Source organism: Heterodontus francisci, chromosome 7 (genome assembly GCF_036365525.1).
Source record: "Heterodontus francisci isolate sHetFra1 chromosome 7, sHetFra1.hap1, whole genome shotgun sequence".
NCBI classification, from domain to species: domain Eukaryota; kingdom Metazoa; phylum Chordata; class Chondrichthyes; order Heterodontiformes; family Heterodontidae; genus Heterodontus; species Heterodontus francisci.
Window position 1 is genome coordinate 71,133,632 of NC_090377.1, and position 23,142 is coordinate 71,156,773.

The 23,142-nt window shown below is 41.6% G+C and overlaps 1 protein-coding gene across 8 annotated transcripts in view; it reads right to left on the bottom strand.

Annotated features, from left to right (window-relative positions):
- The window catches only part of ubr3 (ubiquitin protein ligase E3 component n-recognin 3), a 416,754-nt gene extending 394,352 nt beyond the window's left edge, over window positions 1-22,402 (bottom strand). For all 8 annotated transcript variants that reach the window (XM_068035371.1, XM_068035370.1, XM_068035368.1 and 5 more), the window contains exons 1-3: window positions 21,917-22,402; window positions 11,799-11,938; window positions 6,552-6,719 (exon numbers count right to left, since the gene is read on the bottom strand). In XM_068035371.1, the coding sequence (XP_067891472.1) occupies window positions 6,552-6,719; window positions 11,799-11,938; window positions 21,917-22,344 (736 nt within the window). In that variant the 5' untranslated portion in view covers window positions 22,345-22,402. The remainder of the gene's footprint in view (window positions 1-6,551; window positions 6,720-11,798; window positions 11,939-21,916) is intronic.
- Window positions 22,403-23,142: the final 740 nt, after the last annotated feature.

A 23,142-nucleotide genomic window follows, 5' to 3' on the forward strand; every position in this document is an offset into this window, starting at 1 on the left:
TACTGGGGATTTTAGTTTTATGTCTGAAAAAAGTTTTCTTCATTTTCAACATTCATCTTTAGGCAACCATCTGCTGCTACCATGTTCTATTCCAGTAAGCCAGGTGGTGAAGGATAGAACTGGAGCCAATCTTGAACCATGCTTCGAGACACAAATTACAAGCATGCACCTTCTAACCCAACAGCCAGTGTCAGTCTGTTCCTATTTATAGGAGCACAAGTGAATTTCCAGTTAATACCCACCACCTGCATATAATTAATCTACAATTAATGCTGGCTTCCTCCCCCTCCAATTTCCAAACTAGTTTAGACCATTCCCCACAGCACTAGTTAAGCTCCTTGCGAAAACATTAGTACTAGCTCTGTTCGGGTACAACTTGTCCATTTGTACAGGTCCCTCCTGCCTCAGAACTGAAATCAATGCTTCAGGAACCTGAATTTCTCCCTACTCCACCACTTCAAGCATGCGTTCACCTGCACTATCTTCCTGTTTCTGTGGCATATTCTGCAACGTGGCAGTGGGAGCAATCTTGAGACTACTACCTTTTGAGGTAATGTTCTTTAATCTTTTCCCTAGGTCCTGAAGTATGCCTGAACCCTTTTTCTACCTACATCATTGGTTTCAACAGGGACCACAACTTCTGGGTTTTCCCTTTCCAGTGTCCTGCACCTGTTTAGCAATATCCTTGTTTACACTTTCTATCCAAACTGGTGATGGAAATCAAAGTCTGGGTTTATAATCCGAGAAGCTTTCGAAATTGAATTTGTTTGCGGCTTGAAGTCATCCAAAACTCTGCTGCACATGTCCTAACTCGCACCAAGACTTATGACCCCCAATGCTCACTGACCTACAGTTAATCAACACCTCAATTTTAAAATTCTCATCCTAGTTTTCAAATCCTTCCACAGCCCCATCCCTCACTATCTCTAATCTTTCTCCAGTCCCACAACTCATGTCTCTGATCCTCTAATTCTGGCCTCTTGCACATCCCTGATTTTATTCACCACTGGCAGCTGCCAATGACCTGAGCACTAAATCCCTCCTTTAAAAAACTGTTTAAAACCTACTTTATTGACCAAGCTTTTGGCCATGAACCCCAGTATCTCATGTGACTGTCAAATTTTGTTTTATAATGTTCCTGTGAAGTGCCTTGGAATGTCTTATGTTAAAGTCATGCTATAAATACAACTTGTTTTTGTTGGTGGTGGTATTGGGGGGGGGGGGGGGGGGGGAAATCAACCAAAAGGAGGAGGAAACTCGCACATTCGCTCAGATTCCCCCCACCCTTTACGATGTTATCTAAGCCCAGGAACAGCACCCTCCCCCCACTGCTACTAAACCTTCATCTGACCTATATACTAAACCCCATCCTTGGCTGTTGGGGGTTTTCCCAGACCAGCAGTTCAGATCCCACATGGTAGCCACATGCAAAAGCTGCATTTGTTTCCTCATTGTATGTATAAAGTTGGTAAAACAATATTAAAGAGCACATATTGCTACAAATGACCTTTATCAGTGCAGCTATAAATAAATCAGAATGTTTCTTAACTATTAACAAAAGATAAGTGATGGTAATTAAACTTTTTTTTGCATGAAAAGCTTCCAAAATCCAAATCACTTTTTTTGTTTAAAAATAATTTAATCCAAGATGAGGAAATGCTTTCATGTCCGACTGGCTCTTGGCTTTTCACTCACGCAGCTAAAAATTTAACAGTTGATAACCTATGGAGCTTTACCTGAAAAATTCATTCTGCAGACTTGTTTTCAAGTAACTTGTAGAATTTCAGATATCCTTTTATACATAAGATGCTGTATCCTTCCAGTTATGAATCAGGTTGCCACTATCCTACTGACACATGATGGAAAATCCTGCACATGCTCAGATTGTGCCATCACCCTGAAGCTGAAAACATAACAGCTGTTGGTCAAAATATCAAACTTAAATAAAAATATTAAATGAAAGTGGGATAGGAAAAAAAAATAGGGACAAATGGAGGTTTGCGATCAGACTGGTGATATTGATGGGTAACAGGCAGTCCATGGAGCTTGTCAAGAAATGGGGCATAGGAGAAATGTTATGTTGTAAGAACAAGGGACATGGGATGGGTAAGGCAACACGAAAGATCACAGGGAGTCAGGCATTAAATGGGATATAAGGCACAAGGCGACAAAGCAAAAGACAAAAAGGAGTCAAGGGTACAGCAGGAGCGCGAAAGGAAGCAAAAAGGAACAACACGAAGCATTAGGTATTGTTAAATGCGGCTGGTATGGCCGTGGCAGCTTAATCTGCGATCACAGAATTTGATCTGCAACCACAAAGAGCTACCTTCCCCATTACACAACCCACTAGCTCTCACCCAAAAAGAAAAACACAATGAGAGCATGAGGCAAAGAGATAGCAAGAAAGGAGAGAAACTCACAGATAAAGAGACAGTAATAGGAAGGAAGAGAGGAACAGGAGTAGGCCATTCTGCCCTTCCAGCATGCTCCATCATTCGAAAAGATCATGGCTGATCTGCTGCGAATTTCAATTCCACTTTGTCTGCCCCCCATAACCCTTGACTCCCTTGTCTATCAAAAATCTAACTCAGCATTAAATAAATTCAATGACACAAACGTCACAGGATCAGTGAAACACAGGAACAAATAAATAGAGGCACACCGAGAAAACAACTTGAACAATGCAATCTTGCATTATCATTGCTAAATTCCTTGCACTTGGTTGGGAGGATCGGGGCAAGGAATCAAAAACCATTGCCATTTCTGAACAGAAGAATCTTCAAAGATAAATGACACTTCAAATTCAGTCAGAATAATTACATTGCAATCTATAATGAAGTACGGTTGTAATAAGCTCAAACTCACTTTATTGCACTCTGCCATTTGATTTCATTCTCACTACTCTTTACCGTTCCACTGGTACACACACCAGAACTCGCTCCACACCTCACTGAAACCCAAGATCAACATTTGCTGACTCATGGTCCACTCTCCATTTCGCCATTGCCCTCCGATTCTACATGACAGCCACCATCAGTGGCCCCACTAATATAGTGCCTTTCAAATGGCTCCCTATCTACAACTGACTCCAAATCTGGACAATGCATTGGGGATACTATAAGGTAACTTCACACTACCCACAGTAAAAATTTTATCTAACCACAGGGGCTCCAACTTCATCTCATCCCTGTCCTTTCACCACCACGATCCACTTCCAACCCCATTTCTATATGCGACCACCCCAAGAAAAATCTGTCCCATCCTTTCTTTATTAACCATCTCTTCCCTCACTTCTAACAATGTGCAAAGAACTCAGGTCACTATGAAAGAGACCACTCAGCTGCCGCTAATATTCCCCCTTTCCATCACAAGCCAAACCTCCACCCACTTCCCAAACCCAAAAATCCATAGCTCACTACTTTCGCTCCTATCACCTCTCACACCACCAAGCTCATCTTGTCCACAACCCCCTTCCTTGTTCCTTTGACTCCATTCCCACTAAAATACTGACATTATAAATCCTCTCAAATGCTGTGCCCGACTTTTCAAAAATGGTCAATCTCCTCTTCGAAATCCCACCCTCGACACCAGTGCTCGCAAACTACAGCCCCATCTCCAACCTCTTCTCCAAAGTCTGCGAACATGTTGTCACCTGCCAAATCCATGCACATCTCTCCCACAATTCCCTATTGAATCACGAGCGACATTTTCACCTCTTTCAACACCAAAAATGCAAGAAATAAACAGTATTCTTTGTGGATAGCGCACTGCAACTCTTCCTCTCTGTAGCATTTGACATGGTCTACCATATCTTGCTCCTCCAACTCCTCTCCTTCATTGTACAGTTCAGTAGGATCTCCCTCACTTGATTCCGTTCTCAGCTACTGAGCGTAATCAGAGCATTTCCAAAACATTCCAGAGCATTTCTTGCTTCACCGTTATCCCATCCACCAAACATCCTTTGTTTGGCCCCCTCCTCTTCCTCATGTTGTATTGACATCATCTGCAGACACAGGATCAGCTTCCACATGTTTACTGAGGACACCCACCTTTGCTTCTCCACTACCTGCCTTGACCTTTCCGATGCTTCTGTGCTATCAAAATGTTTCAGTAACATCCAGTCTTGGATTAGCCTGAATTTCCTCTGGGTTTACACTGGGGAACCAAAACCATCATATTCAACCCACGCCACAAACTCCACACCATGCCAAGTCCCTAACCAGACTGTTCACAACCTCAGCGCCTATTCAACCTCAAACTAAGCTTCTGTTCCTGTATCATCTCCATCACAAAGGGAGTGCTCGGCCTCCCCCTTAATGTCACCCACTTGACCTTGAGCTGATCTGTTGCTGAAACCCTCAGCCAAACCTTTGTCAACTCCAGTACTTTCGTGACTGACACATCATCCTCTGCCTTCTATGCACTTCAGCTTATTCAATATTGCTCAATCTTATTCTGCAGCAAATTTTACTTACCCATCACCCCTGTCCTTGTTGACCTACACTGGCTCAAATTCAAATTGAAAATTCTCGTTTAAATCAGATTGTTTGCAACTTCACCCCTCCCCATCTCTGTAACTTGCTCCAGTTCTACAACTTCTCCCCCAAAACTGTCCTTTCCTGTAACTCTGGCCTATTTTGTACTCCTCACCCCCTCATTCCCCCACTCCTCGTCAAAGATGGTCATACCTTCAGCTACCACAGTCCCACACACTGGAAATTACTCCCTAGACCCCTCTGCCTCTCCAGATTTTTTACTCCTGCTTTAAAGGCCCTCCTTAAACCCATATCTCTGACCAGGTTTTTGGTCACACTCTCCTAATAACTCCTTTAGTTTGACATCCGTTTTGACTACACCTCTGTGAAGCTGCTTGGGATTTTTGCTATGTTAAAAGGTTCCATATAAAAATTCAAATTCTTATGTATTACATAGAACGCATACAGTTTAGCTTATTAGAGTCTTCCAATATATAATGCAGGGTCGGCATGTTTTCTTTCTTGCAGCTTTCAGACAGGCCTCAGACGTTGCAGCAGTTAGAGATTTGCACAAATGCATCATCCGGAGTGCAATATTCTAGTAACTTCTGTTTGCTGTGCATGGCCAGCTTGTTGCACTGCACGGTCCCTTTAAGATCGACATGCAGCCGCACATGCACGCATCTTAAAAGCGAACGTTGCTTGTGCACAGCTCAGTGGTTCCCTGCACAGCACATCCACAATTTCTGCACTGTCGCACACACGTGCAGCTTAGAAGGAATACTACCTGACAACAACTTTCTCTAAGCAGTGCAATCGCACAGCAACCTGAAAATATGCGCACACAGGTCGGCCCTCTTAAATTACTGCGTGCGCACGGCCGCATGAAAAAACTTAAAAGGACCACATACAAACAAAATCACCCCTGTACTCCACAAAAAAAATTAGAGGAAACGTTGCCTGAAAGCGTCTGCAATGATAAGGCTTCAAAATCCGCAAGAACTGATTTAGCACACATTACAATATATTAAAACAATCACCTTCGCGCCCCCCAAGTTCCTTTCAACGTAGTCACTGAATGTGGAAACAGTAAACCAAGGAATTAGCAACGAGTAAGCCAGTTATGTCGTTTGAAAAAATTACAATAAAAATGTCCTGCCTCTGAAAGCAAAGTTGCCAAGCAGACAGTATTACAAAACAGTAGCACTCTCGGAATCAAAGCTGCTATAAATTCAAAATATCAGCTGTTAGTTTGAAACAATGAGCTAAAACACCCTCAGAGAAAGACCAAGACTGAGGTTACATACTTAATATCTTAAAAAGGGGCCTAAGCTTCATAAACTGAGAAACTGGAAAGTTTAAGGATCCTGAGAGAGGCGCTCATATGATTTGAAGTTATCAAATGCACGGTTTTCAATACCGTTGCAATTTTTTTGAATTAGAAATGATTTTTGACCTATATGACTGGATGAATAAGGAACTAACAGCTACTCTAAGAACCGTAAAAGCATATTTAATTTGATTGCATACTTTTGGAATGATTAGTCGTCCTTTTAACTGCTTCTAGTAAATACATTTTTGAAAAAGTTTTGATTTTTACTTCCTAAACTATAGTCTCCATTAATTAGCTCAAATGCTTGACTAAGATAATCAACTAGTTTACAGGACATGTTAGTCAATCAGTATGCTTCATATCCTATAGGCACTTTGGCCCAGCAAGTTCAGACCAGATGCGAGAGATAGCTAGATCAATAAAGTGAAGCCAAGTATAGTGCTATATAGCCTAAAGAAAGTGCTTTTTAAAAAAAAATAAGTCTCTGCTGGAAGTCATCTACGTACACCTTGAGATTATGTAACGGCTAGCTTTGGCAGAAAGTTAAACCCAACTAATGTCTAAATTGCATTGTCACACATCATCTTTTATTAGTTATGTTACAAAGCAACTTCAATTCATTTCAAGTAAGCCAATGGACTTTTGAGATTTGTTAGCTGTAAATGCTAATAGTTCGTAAAATCATTTCAAATTGTAATTTAAACAGTTTGTAATTTTCAAACTATTCTACAAACCAGACTTACACAGATCACCAGAGCTAAGGTCTTTATAGATCTGATGATTAGTAAGAACTCTTGTCAAGATGGATCGCATTGCCCCGCCCATCTTGGTCAGATCTTCTAGAAGAGAAATCAGGGGTTCCATCTGTTGGAGTGCTTTCTGGAGATCTCTCTCAGTTGCTGGATCAGAAACTATGGGAGTAACAGAAATAAAGACAACATTTTGAATAAAATAAACTAATTCCTGCATCATACAGTGTTGCTTAAAACATCGGTGATGTGGTCAACAACTCTGGGTGAATAAGGTAATACCAAGGAACAAATCAAATGTTCATGTCCCTCAGTGTACTTTCCTGAAAGCACGTCTACTATTGACAAAGAATGATTGTGAACTCTATACTAACCATATCCAGTCAGTGCAAATCAGCAACAACCTTCAAACAGAATTCCAAGCCATATTGCCAAATCAGTGCAATTTAAATTGGCTGGCAACAAGCTATGTTCCATCTTTGTGACAGAGGCACAAGGGAAACATCTATGTCTTGGAAGCAATGTAGAGTAGAATGACCAAGCTATTCCCAGTATCAGAAGACTGAATTGTTCGGAAAGGTGGAAAAAAAATCTAAAATGCCTCAGCCTTGAAAGAAGGCATTTGTTGAGATATCCAAAAGTGGAAAAGATTATAAGCAGTATTTCAAGTTAATTTATGACTGCAGGACAGGGAGACACAAGTACAAAAAAGTTAAATGTTAAGTTCAGGACTGATATCAAGGGTCATAATCAGAGTGCTCAACTACAAAGAATAGCAACCTGGATAGGGTAGTGGAAACTGGAGTCATTCAAGTGACAATTGGAAATTATATGTTGAGGGTGATATTCATATTTCCATGAAAGGGGGAAATAATGAAATAACTTTTAGTCTGTTCAATAAGTTACAAATTGATAAATTTCAACTTTTGTCTACACCCATAGTTTTTCTCTCAGAAGAGGCACTTGTTGGCACTTGGCATTATTGACACCATCACTCTTTGGAATCTTGCAAGTAGTCATTCTCATGTGGGCCTGGACACCAAATAAATAACAGGATATTCAATTACTGAAAACAAACCTATCCACAAGTATACTTTGAGGCACAGGTCATCAGATAACCAGCAGGAAGTCCATCGTATTTTGCTTCTCCCTCGTCCAAGGAGATGAAGGGTAATTGCAGTATTTAACAGAGATGAGTTAACTCAGTACAGACCAGGGATCATAACTGCGACCACAACACAATACATTGATCCACATATAACTTTAGACTTTACTTCTGCATGGAAATTCTTCCAAGACATTTTGAAAAATTAAGCAAAGCAACATTTATATATAATTGCCATGAACGTGCTATTCCTTTGGAGACTGTGCCATTTCCCTGTACAATTTAATACGTATTTTAAAAGTCATTCGTGAAATTTTTGTCCATCGCAGTTATCAGATATATATTGTTACGACCAAGGCGGGAGTAATGCACTGTTAATTCAGTCCCACAACTCCACAGGTTATAGCATATCAAATAAAATTTCCCACCTACAGAAAAATAACCAAATTAAACATTTTATTTTTTCTCAGAATAAAGCACACCAAAGCAGGTTGCTTTAAACAACATTAACTATTTATTAGAAAAGAAATACTAAGTACTAACTACTAACAAGATAAATCCATATGTATGAAAAACTCCCCATTTCCTTAACCCTCACGCACACACATATATTCAAACAAAAACGATTAACTGGGGAAAAGGATTTTTTGATTTACAGCGGTTTCTTAGGAATAAATGAATAATTAAAAAATAATTGAGTTCATCACGTTCTGGTAGGATGTTTCGGCATGGAGAGGTGTCCCTGAATCGAATAGTCGGGTGTCACTTGCAGTCTCTCCAAGCAAGGTTGATGAACAGTCTGTGATGGATAGGCAGTCATGGCAATTTAACTGCAGCAGGCGTCACATAGGTCTTCCATCAGGGGTGTAGCAACAGGTCTGCCTGTTTTTTGAAGCAACATCTAGCAGAATAATTCTTCATATTTCAGGATTCCTTAGTACACAGGAAGCAGCAGGAACCACACTGGATGCAGGGTTTCTTCTCAAGGGAAGTAGGATTCCTTTACAGAGAGGGGTAAGAGGGGTAACACTTTTCTGGGTCTTTCTCTCTTGTACCAGGCAGGTCAAAGCAAAGATTTGCAACTCACTGGCTTTTTAAAGGGCTCAAAGTGAAAAAAAAACCTTCCTGAACATGGTCACATGTCAAGACACAGTGTCTCTTGACTTTCAAAAAAAACTGCTCTGAGGAAGGCCAACCCCCTGTGGTTTCCTTGAAATTGCCTGCTTTCCTGTCCTTGTACAAGTTCAGCTTTCTTTCAAAGCGCTCAAAGTTCAACTTTTGTTATGAACTTCCTTTCAACACATAGCAGGAATTCCAACTATTTGCAGGTATCCTAAATGTCTACTGAACATCCTTTTTTCAGTTTGTTTGTTTTTTAAAAAACACACAGAAGACCAAGATTTTAGTACAAAAATAAAATCTTTTCTAACAATATTTTGCGGGGGCGTGGGTGCTCAGTTGTCGAGTATATTCAAGACAGAGATCAATAGGTTTCTGGATACCAAGTATAGGAGAAGGGGATCGTGCAGAAAGGTGTATTTGAGGTAGATGATCAGCCATGATTGTATTGAATGACAGAGCAGGCTTGAAAGGCAGAGTGGCTTAGAGCTGCACCTTTTATTTAAGTGTTATGTAGAGGGAAAAGGTGACAAAATCATCTTGCCAAATGTTCTCCCTTGGACAATACAAGTCAGCAGGCCACTGAATTCCAGTCAGTATGTTACAATAACTGATTAATCATTATAGAATGATTTCCCATTCATTTATCCAATTCATTTTTGAAAGTGGCTATTGAATATGTTTCCACCACACTTTCAGGTAGTGCATTCCAGATCGCAACAACTCTCACTGTAACAAAAAAAAAATCAACTCGGGTTCTTTTGCCAATGTGCGCCCTTTGGTTACTGACCCTACTTTCATTGGAAACATTTTCTCCTTATCACTATCAAATCTCCTAACCTCCTCTGTTCTAAAGAGAAGAATCCCAGCTTCTCAAATAACTGAAGTCGCTCATCCCTAGTACCATTCTAGTAAATCTTTTCTTCACCCTCTCCAAGGCGTTGGTCCTTTCCGAACTATGGTGCCCAGAATTGGACAATACTCCTGTTGAGGCCTAACTGATGTTTTATAAAAGATCAGTATAACTTCCTTGCTTTTGTAATCTATGCACATATTTAGAAAAGACAATGATCCGTTCTTTTTTTAAAAAAACTTTCTAAACTTGTGTACATGTACCTCACTTTACAGGTTTCTCTGTTCTTGCACCCATAAAATTGTACTATTTCGTTTAAATTACCTCTCCTCATTCTACGTATCAAAATGTATCACTTCACACTTCTCTGTTAAATTTCATCTGCTACCTGACTGCCTATTTCACCAGTCTATGTCCTCCTGAAGTCTGCTAGTAGCAGCCTCATTGTTCAGTACATGTCTGAGTTTCATATCATCTACAAACGTTGAAGTTATGCACTATATACCCAAATCCAGGCCACTAATTAGAGCCCAAGTCCTTATTCTAACCCCTGGGAACACTACGGTATACCTCCCTCCAGTCTGAAAAACAACCATTCACCATTACTCTCTGCTTTCTGTCCCTTAGCTAATTTTGTTTGTGCACTGCCACTGTTCCTTTAATCCCATGTTTTCATTTTGCTTCCTAGTCGATTATGTTGTACTGTGTCAAATGCCTTTTCAAAATTCAAATACACAATCGAACTACCTTCATCAACCCTCTCCATTACTTCGAATAACTTACTCAAGTTAGTCCAACACAATTTGCCTTCAACATATCCATGCTGATTTTCATTTCTTAACCCATAATTTTTTTTTCCAAGTGCCAATTAATTCTGCCCCAGAAGGTCATTAATGACCTTCCTTCAACCATAAGGTCAGAAGTGGGGATGTTCGTTGATGATTGCACAATGTCCAGCACCATTTGTGACTCCTCGGATACTGAAGCAGTCTGTGTAGAAATGCAGCAAGACCTGGACAATATCCAGGCTTGGGCTGAGAAGCGGCAAGTAACATTCGCGCCACACAAGTGCCAGGCAATGACCATCTCCAACGAGAGAGAATCTAACCACCTCCCCTTGACATTCAACAGCATTAACATCGCTGAATCCCCCACTAACAACATCCTAGGGGCTACCACTGACCAGAAACTGAACTGGAGTAGCCATATAAATACCGTGGCTACAAGAGCAGGTCAGAGGCTAGGAGTCCCGAGGCGAGTAACTCACCTCCGGACTCCCCAAAGCCTGTCCACCATCTACAAGGCACAAGTCAGGAGTGCGATGGAATACTCTGCACTTGCCTGGATGGGTGCAGTTCCAACAACACTCAAGAAGCTCGACACCCATCCAGGACAAACCAGCCCGCTTGATTGGCACCCCATCTACAAACATTCACTCCCTCCACCACCAACGCACAGTGGCAGCAGTGTGTACCATCTACAAGATGCACTGCAGCAATGCACCAAGGCTCCTTAGACAGCACCTTCCAAACCCGCAACCTCTACCAACTAGAAGGACAAGGGCAACAAGTACATGGGAACACCACCACCTGCAAGTTCCCCTCCAAGTCACACACCATCCTGACTTGGAACTATATCGCCGTTCCTTCACTGTCGCTGGGTCAAAATCCTGGAACTCCCTTCCTAACAGCACTGTGGGTATACCTACCCCAAATGGACTGCAGCGGTTCAAGAAGGCAGCTCACCACCACCTTCTCAAGGGCAATTAGGGATGGGCAATAAATGCTGGCCTGGCCAGCATCGCCCACATCCCATGAATGAATAAAAAAAAAGACTATTGTCTTTAAAGTTTCCCTACCACCGACATTAGGCTGACTGGCCTCTAATTGCCGGATTTATCCATCACCTTTTTTTGAACCAGGGTGTAACATTTGCAATGCTCCAGTCTTCTGGCACCAGCCCCCGTATCCAAAGGAGGATTGGAAGATTGTGGTAAGAGCCTCTGCAATTTCTACCCTTACTTCCCTCAATAACCTAGGATGTATCCCATCTAGACCAGATGACTTTTCTACTTTGAGTACTGCCAACTTTAAGTACTTACACTTTATGTTTATCCTAATGCAAAATACTGAAAAATAGGAGTATAAACAAACAGTAGCCATACCTGGTTCACTATAGCCATCACGTAAATGCTGAATAAGACGGAGAATAACTCGAGGGAGTATATGTTCCGACATCATCATCAGTTCATTAGGAACAGAAGGAATATTTGAACTTGTTGCAGATCGATGCCTTTTACAAAACCTACAAGAGTTTTTAAAATATTATTTTATTGGCAAGTAATGTGTAGAGACAAATGCAAACATAGAATTCTACATGGAAATTCCTCCAAGATGCTTTGGCTCAATACCTGAAGTAGTTCTTTGCTTCTTGAGGAATTATCAATAAATAATAACGCTTACTTCTCTTTCTCTCAGAACAGATGAAATATTTTGGTAGTTTTAATCCAGTTGCTAGAAAACACAGACATTCAGTAGAAAACTGTCCATAATTTTGCACTCTAACTCAATACACAAGAGGTGGCTGTGTTGGGATGTGGAAAAAAGAATTGACACTACTATTGTAGGGGTACCCTTCTGAACTTGAGATTGAGACACATTGATGGAGCAAAGTACAGATAAATCTACTCCGCATCTGGCTGATAAACGTTACCTAGGATTGTCTGGTACCAAATTTTGATTGGCAAAATGAGGAAAAATTTTCCATTTCACAAAATTTGATACTCTCACCTTGATAAGATGGCCATCCCAAAAACATCCTCATATCTACATTCCTGGTGCATTGATTTGGGCATCTAGATTCACTATAGATGTTTTTTTGAATATCCAGATGAAGAAACACTGTCCAGGATTGTAACTACCATGCGTATCCAGTATTCCCAATCATGAAAGATTGGGCAGGCTAAGCTTGTATCCGCTGGAATTTAGAAGAGTAAGAGGCAACTTGATTGAAACATCTAAGATCCGGAGGGGTCTTGACAGGGTGGATGTGGAAAGGGTGTTTCCCCTTGTGGGAGTATCTAGAACTAGGGGTCACTTTTTAAAAATAAGTGGTCGCCCGTTTAAGACAGAGATTGAGGAGAAATTTTTTCTCTGAGGGTCATGAGTCTTTGGAATTCTCTTCCTCAAAAGGCAGTGGAAGCAGAGTCTTTGAATATTTTTAAGGCAGAAGTAGATAGATTCTTGAAAAGGAAGGGGGGGTGGAAGGTTATCGGGGGTAGGTGGAAATATGAAGTAATCAGTTCAGCCATGAACTTATTGAATGGCGGAGCAGGCTCACTGGGTCGAGTGACCTACTCCTGCTCCTAATTCGTATGATCGTATGCAGCAGCCCTCCCATTCCAGCAGTGCCTTAGCAGCTCCCAATATTTCCAATCCTTGAGCTTCTAGTGCTCCCAGACCCAGAGACTTTCACATCCAGTATTCCCATACCCCACCTTCACGCATAGCTGCCAGATCACAAAGCCTTTCCTGTAAAGCCAGACCCTTCCCCGACTACTGTTCTAACACCTCATTATACCCTTCTTCAATGTTATCAAATTCTGGAATTACCACTCATCCGGTTCAGACATATACGAGCATACGAATTAGGAGAAGTAGGCCAATCGGCCCCTGGAGCCTGCTCCACCATACAAACAGACCAGCCATGATCTAATTGAATTTCGAATTCCACATTTCTCCTCGTCACTGAGCTAAAAGGGCAACCCCTGATTTTGAAACAGTGCCCCCTAGTTCTGGACTCACCCACAAGAGGAAACATCCTCTCCACATCCACCTTGACAAGACCATTCAGCATCTTACATACTTCAATCAAGTCTCCCTTCACTCTTCTAAATTCCAGTGAAAACAAGCCCAGTCTGTCCAACCTTTCCTCATAAGACAACCCGCTCATTCCAGGTATCAATCTAGTAAACCTCCTCTGGACTGCCTCCAACGCATTTACATCCTTCCTTAAATAAGGAGACCAAAACTGCAGACAGTATTCAAGATATGGTCTTACCAATGCCCTGTGTAACTGAAGCATAACATCCTTACTTTTATTTTCAATTCCTCGCATAATAAAAGGATAGCATTCCATTAGCCTACTTTATTACTTGCTGGACCTGCATACTAACGTTTTGTGACTCATGCACTAGAACACGTAGATTCCTTTGCAGCCCGGAATTCTGCAGTCGTTCTCCATTTAAGTAATACTCAGCTTTTTTATTCTTCCTGCCAAAGTGAACAACTTCACATTTTCCCCACATTATACTTCATCTGCCAGATTTTTGCCCATTCACTCAACCTCCTTATGTCCTCTTCACAACATACTTTCCTACCTATCTTTGCATAATCTGCAAATTTAGCTACCATGCCATCGCTCCCCTCATCTAAGTCATTGATATAAATTGTAAAAAGATATCACAGGATCCACCTGATGCTGCCATTACCTGTAACTTTATCCAGTACTTCCAAACTTTGCACTCAACCCCAGATATCATCCAGTAAACCAAACGTCATATTCAATTCCGCAGTGCTGCAGAAACATAACCTAATGATAAACTGAAACAAACGACCATAAATGAACTTTCAGTTGTGCATGTGGACTTTCAAAAGTGCCACATAATAGACTTGTTAGGAAAATAGAAGCATATGGGATTGAAGGGCCAGTGTCAGCATGAACACAAAATTGTCTAAGAGACAGAAAGCAGAGAGTAGTGGTGAACAGATGCTTTTAAGACTGGAGGGAAGTATAGCATGGTGCCTCCATGGGTCGGCATCAGGACAACAACTCTTTCTGAGTCACATTAACGAATAAGTCAGACTTGGGTATAGGGGGCATAATTTCAAAGTTTGCAAATGTCAACAAAACTTGGAGGATAGTAACAAACTTCAAAAGTACATAGCAGACTGGATTATGGGAATCTCTTTAGGAAGTATGTCAGGGCCTTGCAGACCAGAATCATACCACAGATGAGGGACTTCAGCTATATGGAAAGATTAGAGAAGCTGGCATTGCTCTCCTTGGAGCTAAATTTAGTAGAGAGCTTAAAAACTATGAGGGGTTTTGATTGTTTGCACTAGCACTGGATTAATAACCAGGGGACAGATTTATGGTAATTGGCAAAAGAACCGATGAGATGAGAATTTATATAAACACAGCAGATTCAACAGCAACTTGCAAACAGAAATTTTATATACACTTGACAATATTAAATCTGAAGGGCTATGGGGAAAAAACAGGGGAGTGGAACTAACTGGACAGCTCTTGCAAAGAGCCAGCATAGGCATGATGGGACAAATGACCTTCTGCTATGCTAAGGTGCCACATCAAAGGTTGTTGCAGAAAATAAAAGCTCATGGTGTGGGGGTAACATATTCGCATAGATAGAAGATTGGCTAGCTAACAGGAAACAGAGATTAGGCATAAATGGGTAATTTCTGGTTGGCAAGATGTAGCGAGTGTTGTGCCACAGGGATCAGTGCTGGGGCCTCCATTTTTACAATTTATACAAATGACCTGAATGAAGGGACTGAAGGTATAGTTCCTAAATTTGCTGATGACACAAAGATAGGTAGGAAAGTAACTTGTGAAGAGGACATAAGGAGGCTACAAAGGTATATAGATAGGTTAAGTGAGTGGGCAAAGATCTGGAAAATGGAGTATAATATGGGAAAATGTGAAATTGTCCATTTTGGCAGGAAGAATAAAAAAGCATATTATCTAAATGGTGAGAGATTGCAGAGCTGAGATGCAGAGGGATCTGGATGTCCTAGTGCATGAATCGCAAAAGATTAGTATGCAGGTACAGCACGTAATTAGGAAAGCTAATAGAATGTTATTGTTTATCGCGAGGGGAATTGAATAAAAAAGTAGGCGGTTGTGCTTCAGTTATACAGGGCACTGGTGAGACCACATCTGGAGTACTGTGTACAGTACTGGTCTCCTTATTTAAGGAAGGATGTAAATGCGTTGGAAGCAGTTCAGAGAAGGTTTACTAGACTAATACTTCGAATGGGCAGGTTGTCTTATGATGAAAGGTTGGCCAGGCTAGGCTTACATCCGCTGGAATTTAGAAGAGTAAGAGGTGACTTGATTGAAATGCAAGATCCTGAAGGGTCTTGACAGGGTGGGTGCGGAAAGGATGCTTCCTCTTGCGGGAGAATCTAGAACTAGGAGCCACTGTTTAAAAATAAGTGGTCACCCACTGAAGACAGAGATGAGGAGAAACTTTTTCTCTCATGAGTCATGAGTGTTTGGAACTCTCTTCCTCAAAAAGGTGGTGGAAGCAGTGTCTTTGAATATTTTTTTAAGGCAGAGGTAGATAGATTCTTGATAAGCTATGGGGCAAAAGGTTATCGAGGGTAAGCGGGAATGTGGAGTTGAGGTTCCAATCAGAGCAGCCATGGTCTTGTTGAATGGCAGAGCAGGCTCGGAGGGCCTACTCTTGCTCCTAATTCGTATGTTCATATGTTCGTATCATTCGGAGAAGAATTAAAGAAAATAAAAATGTATGTTTACAATTCTAATTCCAAAATAAGTCAGTGTACACTAAATTTGTTTATACAACTTCAGTGTACAAGAAAAAAGCCTACTTATTTTCCAGAAACTTATTAAATTTCTACTGTCTGGAAACTACAAATGTAAACTTTTTTTATTTAGACATTTAACTGAGCAACTGACCTTTCAGAAAAGGCAAATTATAATAGACAGTAAATTTAGCCATCACCATTTTGTTTTTCCTCATGCATAAAAGCCAAAGATTACTTCCAGAAGTGAGCTCTCGTTATTTATGAACTGAAATGTATCTTTAAATTCCCAATACTTGTTATTGTACTGAGATCAGGGCTGAACAGAAACTCTGGTTATTGTATTCAGCTTACATGGATATAATCACAAGCACTTTCATAACCCTCCAGATTTCTGAAAGCAGCAAAACCAACACCATTAAAAACACTGCAGATCAGTTCTGATGAAAGGTCACAGACCTGAAACGCTAACTCTGCTTCTCTCTCTCCACAAATGCTGCCCGACCCGAGTATTTCCAGCACTTTCTATTTTTTATCATCATCAGGCCCATGTTGCCTGCACTATTGTGCTCACAGCACAACTCCAACCAGTTTCCGGCATTCTGAGCTTATCTAGTGGTCAAGTATAGCATAAAACAGCTGCAATTTTTAGGTTTTCATGAGATATTCTCTAGGGCTTAGCATGGCCAGTCACATAAGCAAATTTCTTATCTATGATCTGAAATGTACCTTTCCTACTTAATAACTAGTTAAACGATAGCATGGCCCAGAAATCATAATACAGAACCCTTCCTCCAAATCACAACCACGAAAATAATGCACCATGTGAATTCTCATCTTTTTCTGGAAAACAGACTGGAATATTACTTTACAGAGATCAAGCACAGCTTCAAATCATCAACTAGTTTATTTATATAAAGTGCATGAACAGTGCAGCTTTCACAGTGAGAACAATTTCCCTACACCCGTTACAAAAAATAAAAACACATAACTAATACTATAAACTTTATTTAGCTAAGCTTTTCAATAATAAATTGATTCAGACTTCTAAACCTCAGCCTTTTGCTGTTACCACAAAAACACAGATCACACAAGAAGACTTCCCTGAGAATTTCTTCCAACAGTATGTCAACAATATACCTTTCATAATGTAATTACCTGTGAATAGCTACTTCCACAATACTGTATAAAGACAAAAGGACATTAATAGAGATGGTCTCATAAGATGCATTTTAACCAGGTCATCATTTCAGCTAATTAACCTCCTTGGCTCCTCCCATTGTTTCAAACTACAGTGATTTGCATGACTAAGTAGCTATTGCTTTAACAGGAATTGAGAGACTGTGACTATAAAATTAAATATTTGGCAACATAAATTTAATTGCATATGAGCAAATCCTAGCAGTAGAGAATTAGAACATCCAGCTCAGTAAAGGGAAGCAAAATCCAAACTTTACCTCTCAAATAACCAACAGCTTGATTGTCACAAATGACGTAAATCAGTCCAATGTTTTTCCATCTCAACAATGGCAAGACCAAAAGGCATCCTGTTCAACTCCAACTCCCACCAGAAACTCGAGACTCTGATCTCCAGTTCCATTACTGTCCCTGATTGCTTGCTCAGGTTGAATCAGAAAGTATGCAACCTCAGTGCCCTGTTTGACTCCCCCCCCCCCCCCCCCAGAGTGAAGCCAAAAAAGATCCTCATCATACAAAAGCAAACTATTGCAGATGCTGGAAATCTGAAATAAAAATAAAAAATGCTGGAAGGGAATATTTGTTGATAGCCTATTCCCAGAGAGAGACAGACAAGTTGAGGAAAAGAGTCGAGTCAGAGGTGGATCACATGAAGGTGAGAGAAGGGTGGAATATTCACTATAAGTCCACTGACTCCCACAGCAACCTTGACTACACTTCTTCACACCCTGCTTCTTGCAAGAACTCCATTCCATTCCCCCAGTTTCAGCACCACATTTATTTTAATGTGGCCTTCCATATCAGCACTTCTGATATGTCTTTTTCCTCAACTGAGGTCTCTCTCTCTCTCTCTCCCACCCCACATTGTGGTTGACTGGGTCCTCCATTGCATCCGTCCTGTTCCCCACATTTTTGCTCTCACCCATTCCCCTCCCTCCCAGATCGACGATAGGGTTCACCTTGTCCTCATCTTCCACCCCACCAGCCTCTGTATTCAATGGATCACCCCTTGCCATGTTTGCCACCTCCAGTGTGATGCCACCAAACACATCTTCCCCTCCTTTTTCTAAGGACTGTTCCCTCCATGACATACTGGTCCATTCCTCAGTCACCCAAAACCCCCCCTCTCCTTCCCAGAGTACCTTTCCATGCAAACACAGGAGATGCAACACCTGCCAGGTCTCAAAGACTCCTTCCAGGTGAAACAGCAATTTACGTGTACTTCTTTCAATTTAATATACTGTATGTGCCGTTCACAATGCAGTTTGTTCTACACAGGGGAAACCAAACACAGGTTGGGAAACCACTTTGCAGAACACCTCTGTTCAGTCCGCAAACATGACCCCGAACTTTTGGTTGCCTGTCATTTTAATTCTCCCTTGCTCACACACTGACCTCTGTCCTCGGCCTCCTGCAGCGTTCCAATGAAGCTCAACGCAAGCTTGAGGAACAGCACCTTATCTTTCGGTTAGGAATTTTACAACCTTCTGGACTCAAAATTGAGTTCAACAATTTCAGACTGCAATCTGTTCCCCCATTTTGTTTTCTTTTTCTTTGCATGTTTCCATCTTCCTCTTGTTTTCCCCTTGTTTTTGCTTTTGGATGGCAACTATTGTTGATCATTCTGCTATTCATATCCCATGTAGGCATATCTTTTTGTTTCCTTACCACTCCCTTTAGCCCTGCACCACCAACCCTTCTCTCATTTAATCCCTCCTGTCTTCCACCCTTCAGACCTTCCCTTATGTTCTTTTTCCACCCTCCCCCATTTCACTTGCTTAAAACCAAACTTTTCCAGTGTTGATGAAAGGTTATCGACCTGAAACATTAATTGTTTTTCTCTCCAAAGATGCTGCTCGAGCTGCTGAGCATTTCGAGCATATTCTGTTTTTATTCAAGGGCTACATCATATCCATCCCTCAAACCACATATTCCAATTCTTTAACACTGATTACCAGTCTCTGAAACACCACATGCATTTTTTTTGTACTAAGACCCACGCACCTATAACCCCTATTCAACAAATTCCACAGTAAGCGTTGTGGCTCTGTGATAACACTTTTGTTTCCAAGTTCAAGCCCCACTCTTAAAAACTTCAACACATAATCCAAGCTGATGCATCAAAGTAGTACTGAGGAATTGCTATCCCTTCAGGTGCTATCTTTCGGATGAGATGTTAGAACGAGACCCCTACCTGCCCTCTCAGGGGGATTAAAAAGTCTAGGACACTATTTGAAGAGCAGAGGAGCCAACATATTTCTCAAACAGCAATATATTATCTGGTCATTGTGCAGTGCACAAGCTGGTTATGTTCCCTATATCATACCAGGGGCCAACACCTCAAAAGAACTTAATTGGCTGCACAGCACTTTGGGACTTTGGATATTGGCCCAACAACATCCCAGCTGCAGTGCTGAAGATGGGTGCTGCAGAACTAGCGGCACCCCTAACCAAGCTGTTCCAGTACTGTTACAACACTGGCAGCTACCCAACAATGTGGAAAATTGCTCAAGTATGCAGGACAAATGCAACCTCACCAATTACCGCCCCATCAGTCGACTCTCAATCAACAACAAAATGATGGAAAGGGTTGTCGACAGTGTAATCAAGCTGCACTTACTAACTAGTAACTTGCTCCCTGCTGCGCAGTTTGTGTTCTGCCAGGACCACTCCGCTCCAGCCTCATTGCAGCCTTGGTCCAAACATGGATAAGAAAGCTGAATTCCAGGTGAAGCAAGAGCGACTGTCTTTGACATCAAAGCAGCATTTGACCGAGCGTGGAACTAAGGAGCCCTAGTAAGGTTGATGTCAAGGCAACAACAACTTGTATTTATACAAGTGCCTTTCACGCAATAAAATGTCCCAACGTGCTTCACAGAAGCATAATAAAGCAAAATTTGACACCGAGCCACCTAAAGCAAAATTAGGCAGATAACCAAAGGTTTGGTCAAAGAGGTCGGTTTTAAAGAAGCATCTTAAAGGAGGAAAGAGAGGTAGAGAGGCAGAAAGATTTAGGGAGGGAATTTCCAGAGCTTAGGACCTCAGCATCTGAAAGCATAACCACCATTGGTCGAGGAAGTTAAAGTCAGAGATGCTCAAGAGTCCAGAATTAGACAAGCGCAGATCATCTGAGGACTGCGGTGCTGCAGGAGATTAGAGATAGGGAGGGGCAAGGACATGGGAGAGGGGGGAGAATTTGGAAACAAGGATAGAATTTTACAAATCGAGGCAGTGCCTGGCTGACCTTGAGCCATCAACTTGAGCCCATGCAAAACTCTGCTACTCATGTCCTAACTTGCAGCAAGTCCCATTCACCCATCACCCATATTCACTGACCTACATTAACTCCCATGCCCTGAACAACTCTATTTTAAAATTATTATATTCAAATCCCTCCACTGACTCAATTCTGACCTCTTGTGCACCCCCAATTTTCATCATTACACCACTGACAGCCATGCCTTCAGTTGCCTAAACCCTAAAATCTGGAATTCCCTCCCTAAATCTTTCTGCCTCTCTACTTCTCTCTCCTCCTTAAAACTTACTTCTTTGACCAAGTTTTGTCACCTGTCACAGATGTTCCTTACAAGGCTGTGTTAGATTTTGTTTGATAACGCTCATGTGAAGGGCCTTGGGATGCTTTACAACCTTGAAGGTGCGATATTAATCATGTTCTATCATCCCCAACTGGAGACATTATAGTGCCACGCACTGGAATTCGTTCTTAAACCTGTCTCACTACATCTTTCCCCATCAAAAGCCTGCTTCAAACTTTCTTCCACTAGGTCAAATCAACTGGTATTAACATTTGGGGAGATAAGTGTTAATTTTCCTGTCCTTAATTTCTTTTGAGGCGTTTCGCTAAGAAACCGATAACAGTATTGAATGTTACATTTTACAGCGCTTTGGAGTCAAATTTGCATGGGCATCGGCATCACATATATACATAAGCAAAGTAAGTGAATATAACTAGCCGATACTTAAGATATTTAGGGCACTATTACGATCGTGTACGGACTTTACATCGAATTTATATTTCTGCAAAAAGAACTCTACTAGTGATTGCATGTTGTTTAGGCGACTCTTAAAACATCAAAGTTTCCAAACTTGCAGCAGCTTTTTAAGAACCAACGTAAAATTTCTAACTTTACTGAATTTAAACATTAAAGCATTTAAGCTAATTTAGAAATTAAGGATTTACCGTAAAGTTTATGTCTACACAACTTTCCTAATCTTATGAAAGTGGATCCAAAAGCAGACAAGCGGAATTTTTTTTTAAAGTATCTGGATTCTCCGCGTAAAAGAGGAGCACAAAGAGTTTACAAAAACAAGCGCTGCTGCTCCTGGACTAAAATCAATGTCAACAAATAACCAGTGCGTGCTATGTATAACTGTCTGTATAAAAAAAAGTTTTAAAAAATAAGCCCAGAGTCCGCAGCCCAACCGACAGTGCCCAAACCGGAGATGAGAACAAGTGGCCGCGCACAGTCTCAGAGTACGGGCTCAGGTTACTCACCCACTGTCCCGCATCACACTGCTGTCCCCGCAGTCACAGGCCCCGCCCGCCTGACTCCGAAACATATTGAAATCGTGACCCGTGTGTTCGCCGGCGTTGAAGCATTCAGCGCACAGGGACATGCACGGCGAGATCCCGCACGTCCTGCACCGGTAGGCCACGAAGTTTGCTGTCCACACTAAGCCGCACAGAGTCGCGTTGTCATACCCGCGCACCATTTTACAGAAGTCATCGAAGCTCTCGCCGCCGGCCATCAGGCACTTGCACCACTCGATCGTCTCGGCCTCAGCCACCGGCCTCTCCGGGCTCAGCACGACATCTAGTAGGTCACTGAGCAACTGGACGCCTCTGCCATCCAGCCGAGAACATTCGGCCTTCAACAAAGCAGCTGCACTTCTCTTGTCCCGGCGCAATAGCGACGCCGCCATGACGGCTTCCTTTCGCCCGCCCACCAAGCGATCCCTGATTCTTTATTTTGTTCTTGGAGCAGTCTCGCGAGATTTCCGCCGCTGACGGAAGCGGAGAGAATGTCCGAGCACCTCTTCCCGGAAGTGGTCCCTGCAATTGTTTGCATCGCCGTTTACAAACGAGTGTCCCGGGAGAAGAACTTGCTGCACAGACAAATACGTCCTGTCGGTTATTTGACGGGGTGGGTTTTTTGACGAACTTGAAGCCCCAGAAATGGTTAGATGCAGAATTCAGATTTCTTGAAACTGGAAATACTAAATATTTTGTTGCTGAACCATAAACGCGATACAAATCTATGATAAAGAAGCTATAGAAAGTTAGTTGGAGATCTACTGTGAACATAATGAGGCACTAGTAGGCGGGAGACTGACAGGAAAGATTTGGGGAACATAATCCTGGGTCCGATTTTTACACTCTGTGTGGATTGTGAGTAAGTTAAAATCTTGCTCTGTGCGGGTATGGGAATGTCTGCAGTTACACAAAAAATGTACAGAATGGGTTAGAACAGGGTTGTCTAACCTTTTCGGGCGGAGGGCCGCATTACGATTTTTCCTCGACGGGGGTGGTGGTGAGAACGTTTCGAAATGTTAATGTCATTAAAAATGTAATCTTGCTAATAAAAACAACAAATGTGCATTTTTGTGAAGAAGCTTTAAATGAGAAGACCAATGTATTAACTTACTTCCTCATCACTATATTGAAAACTGATTTAGTGACATACCTGGCATTGTTTTTGCTTGCATAAGTAGTCAATCACT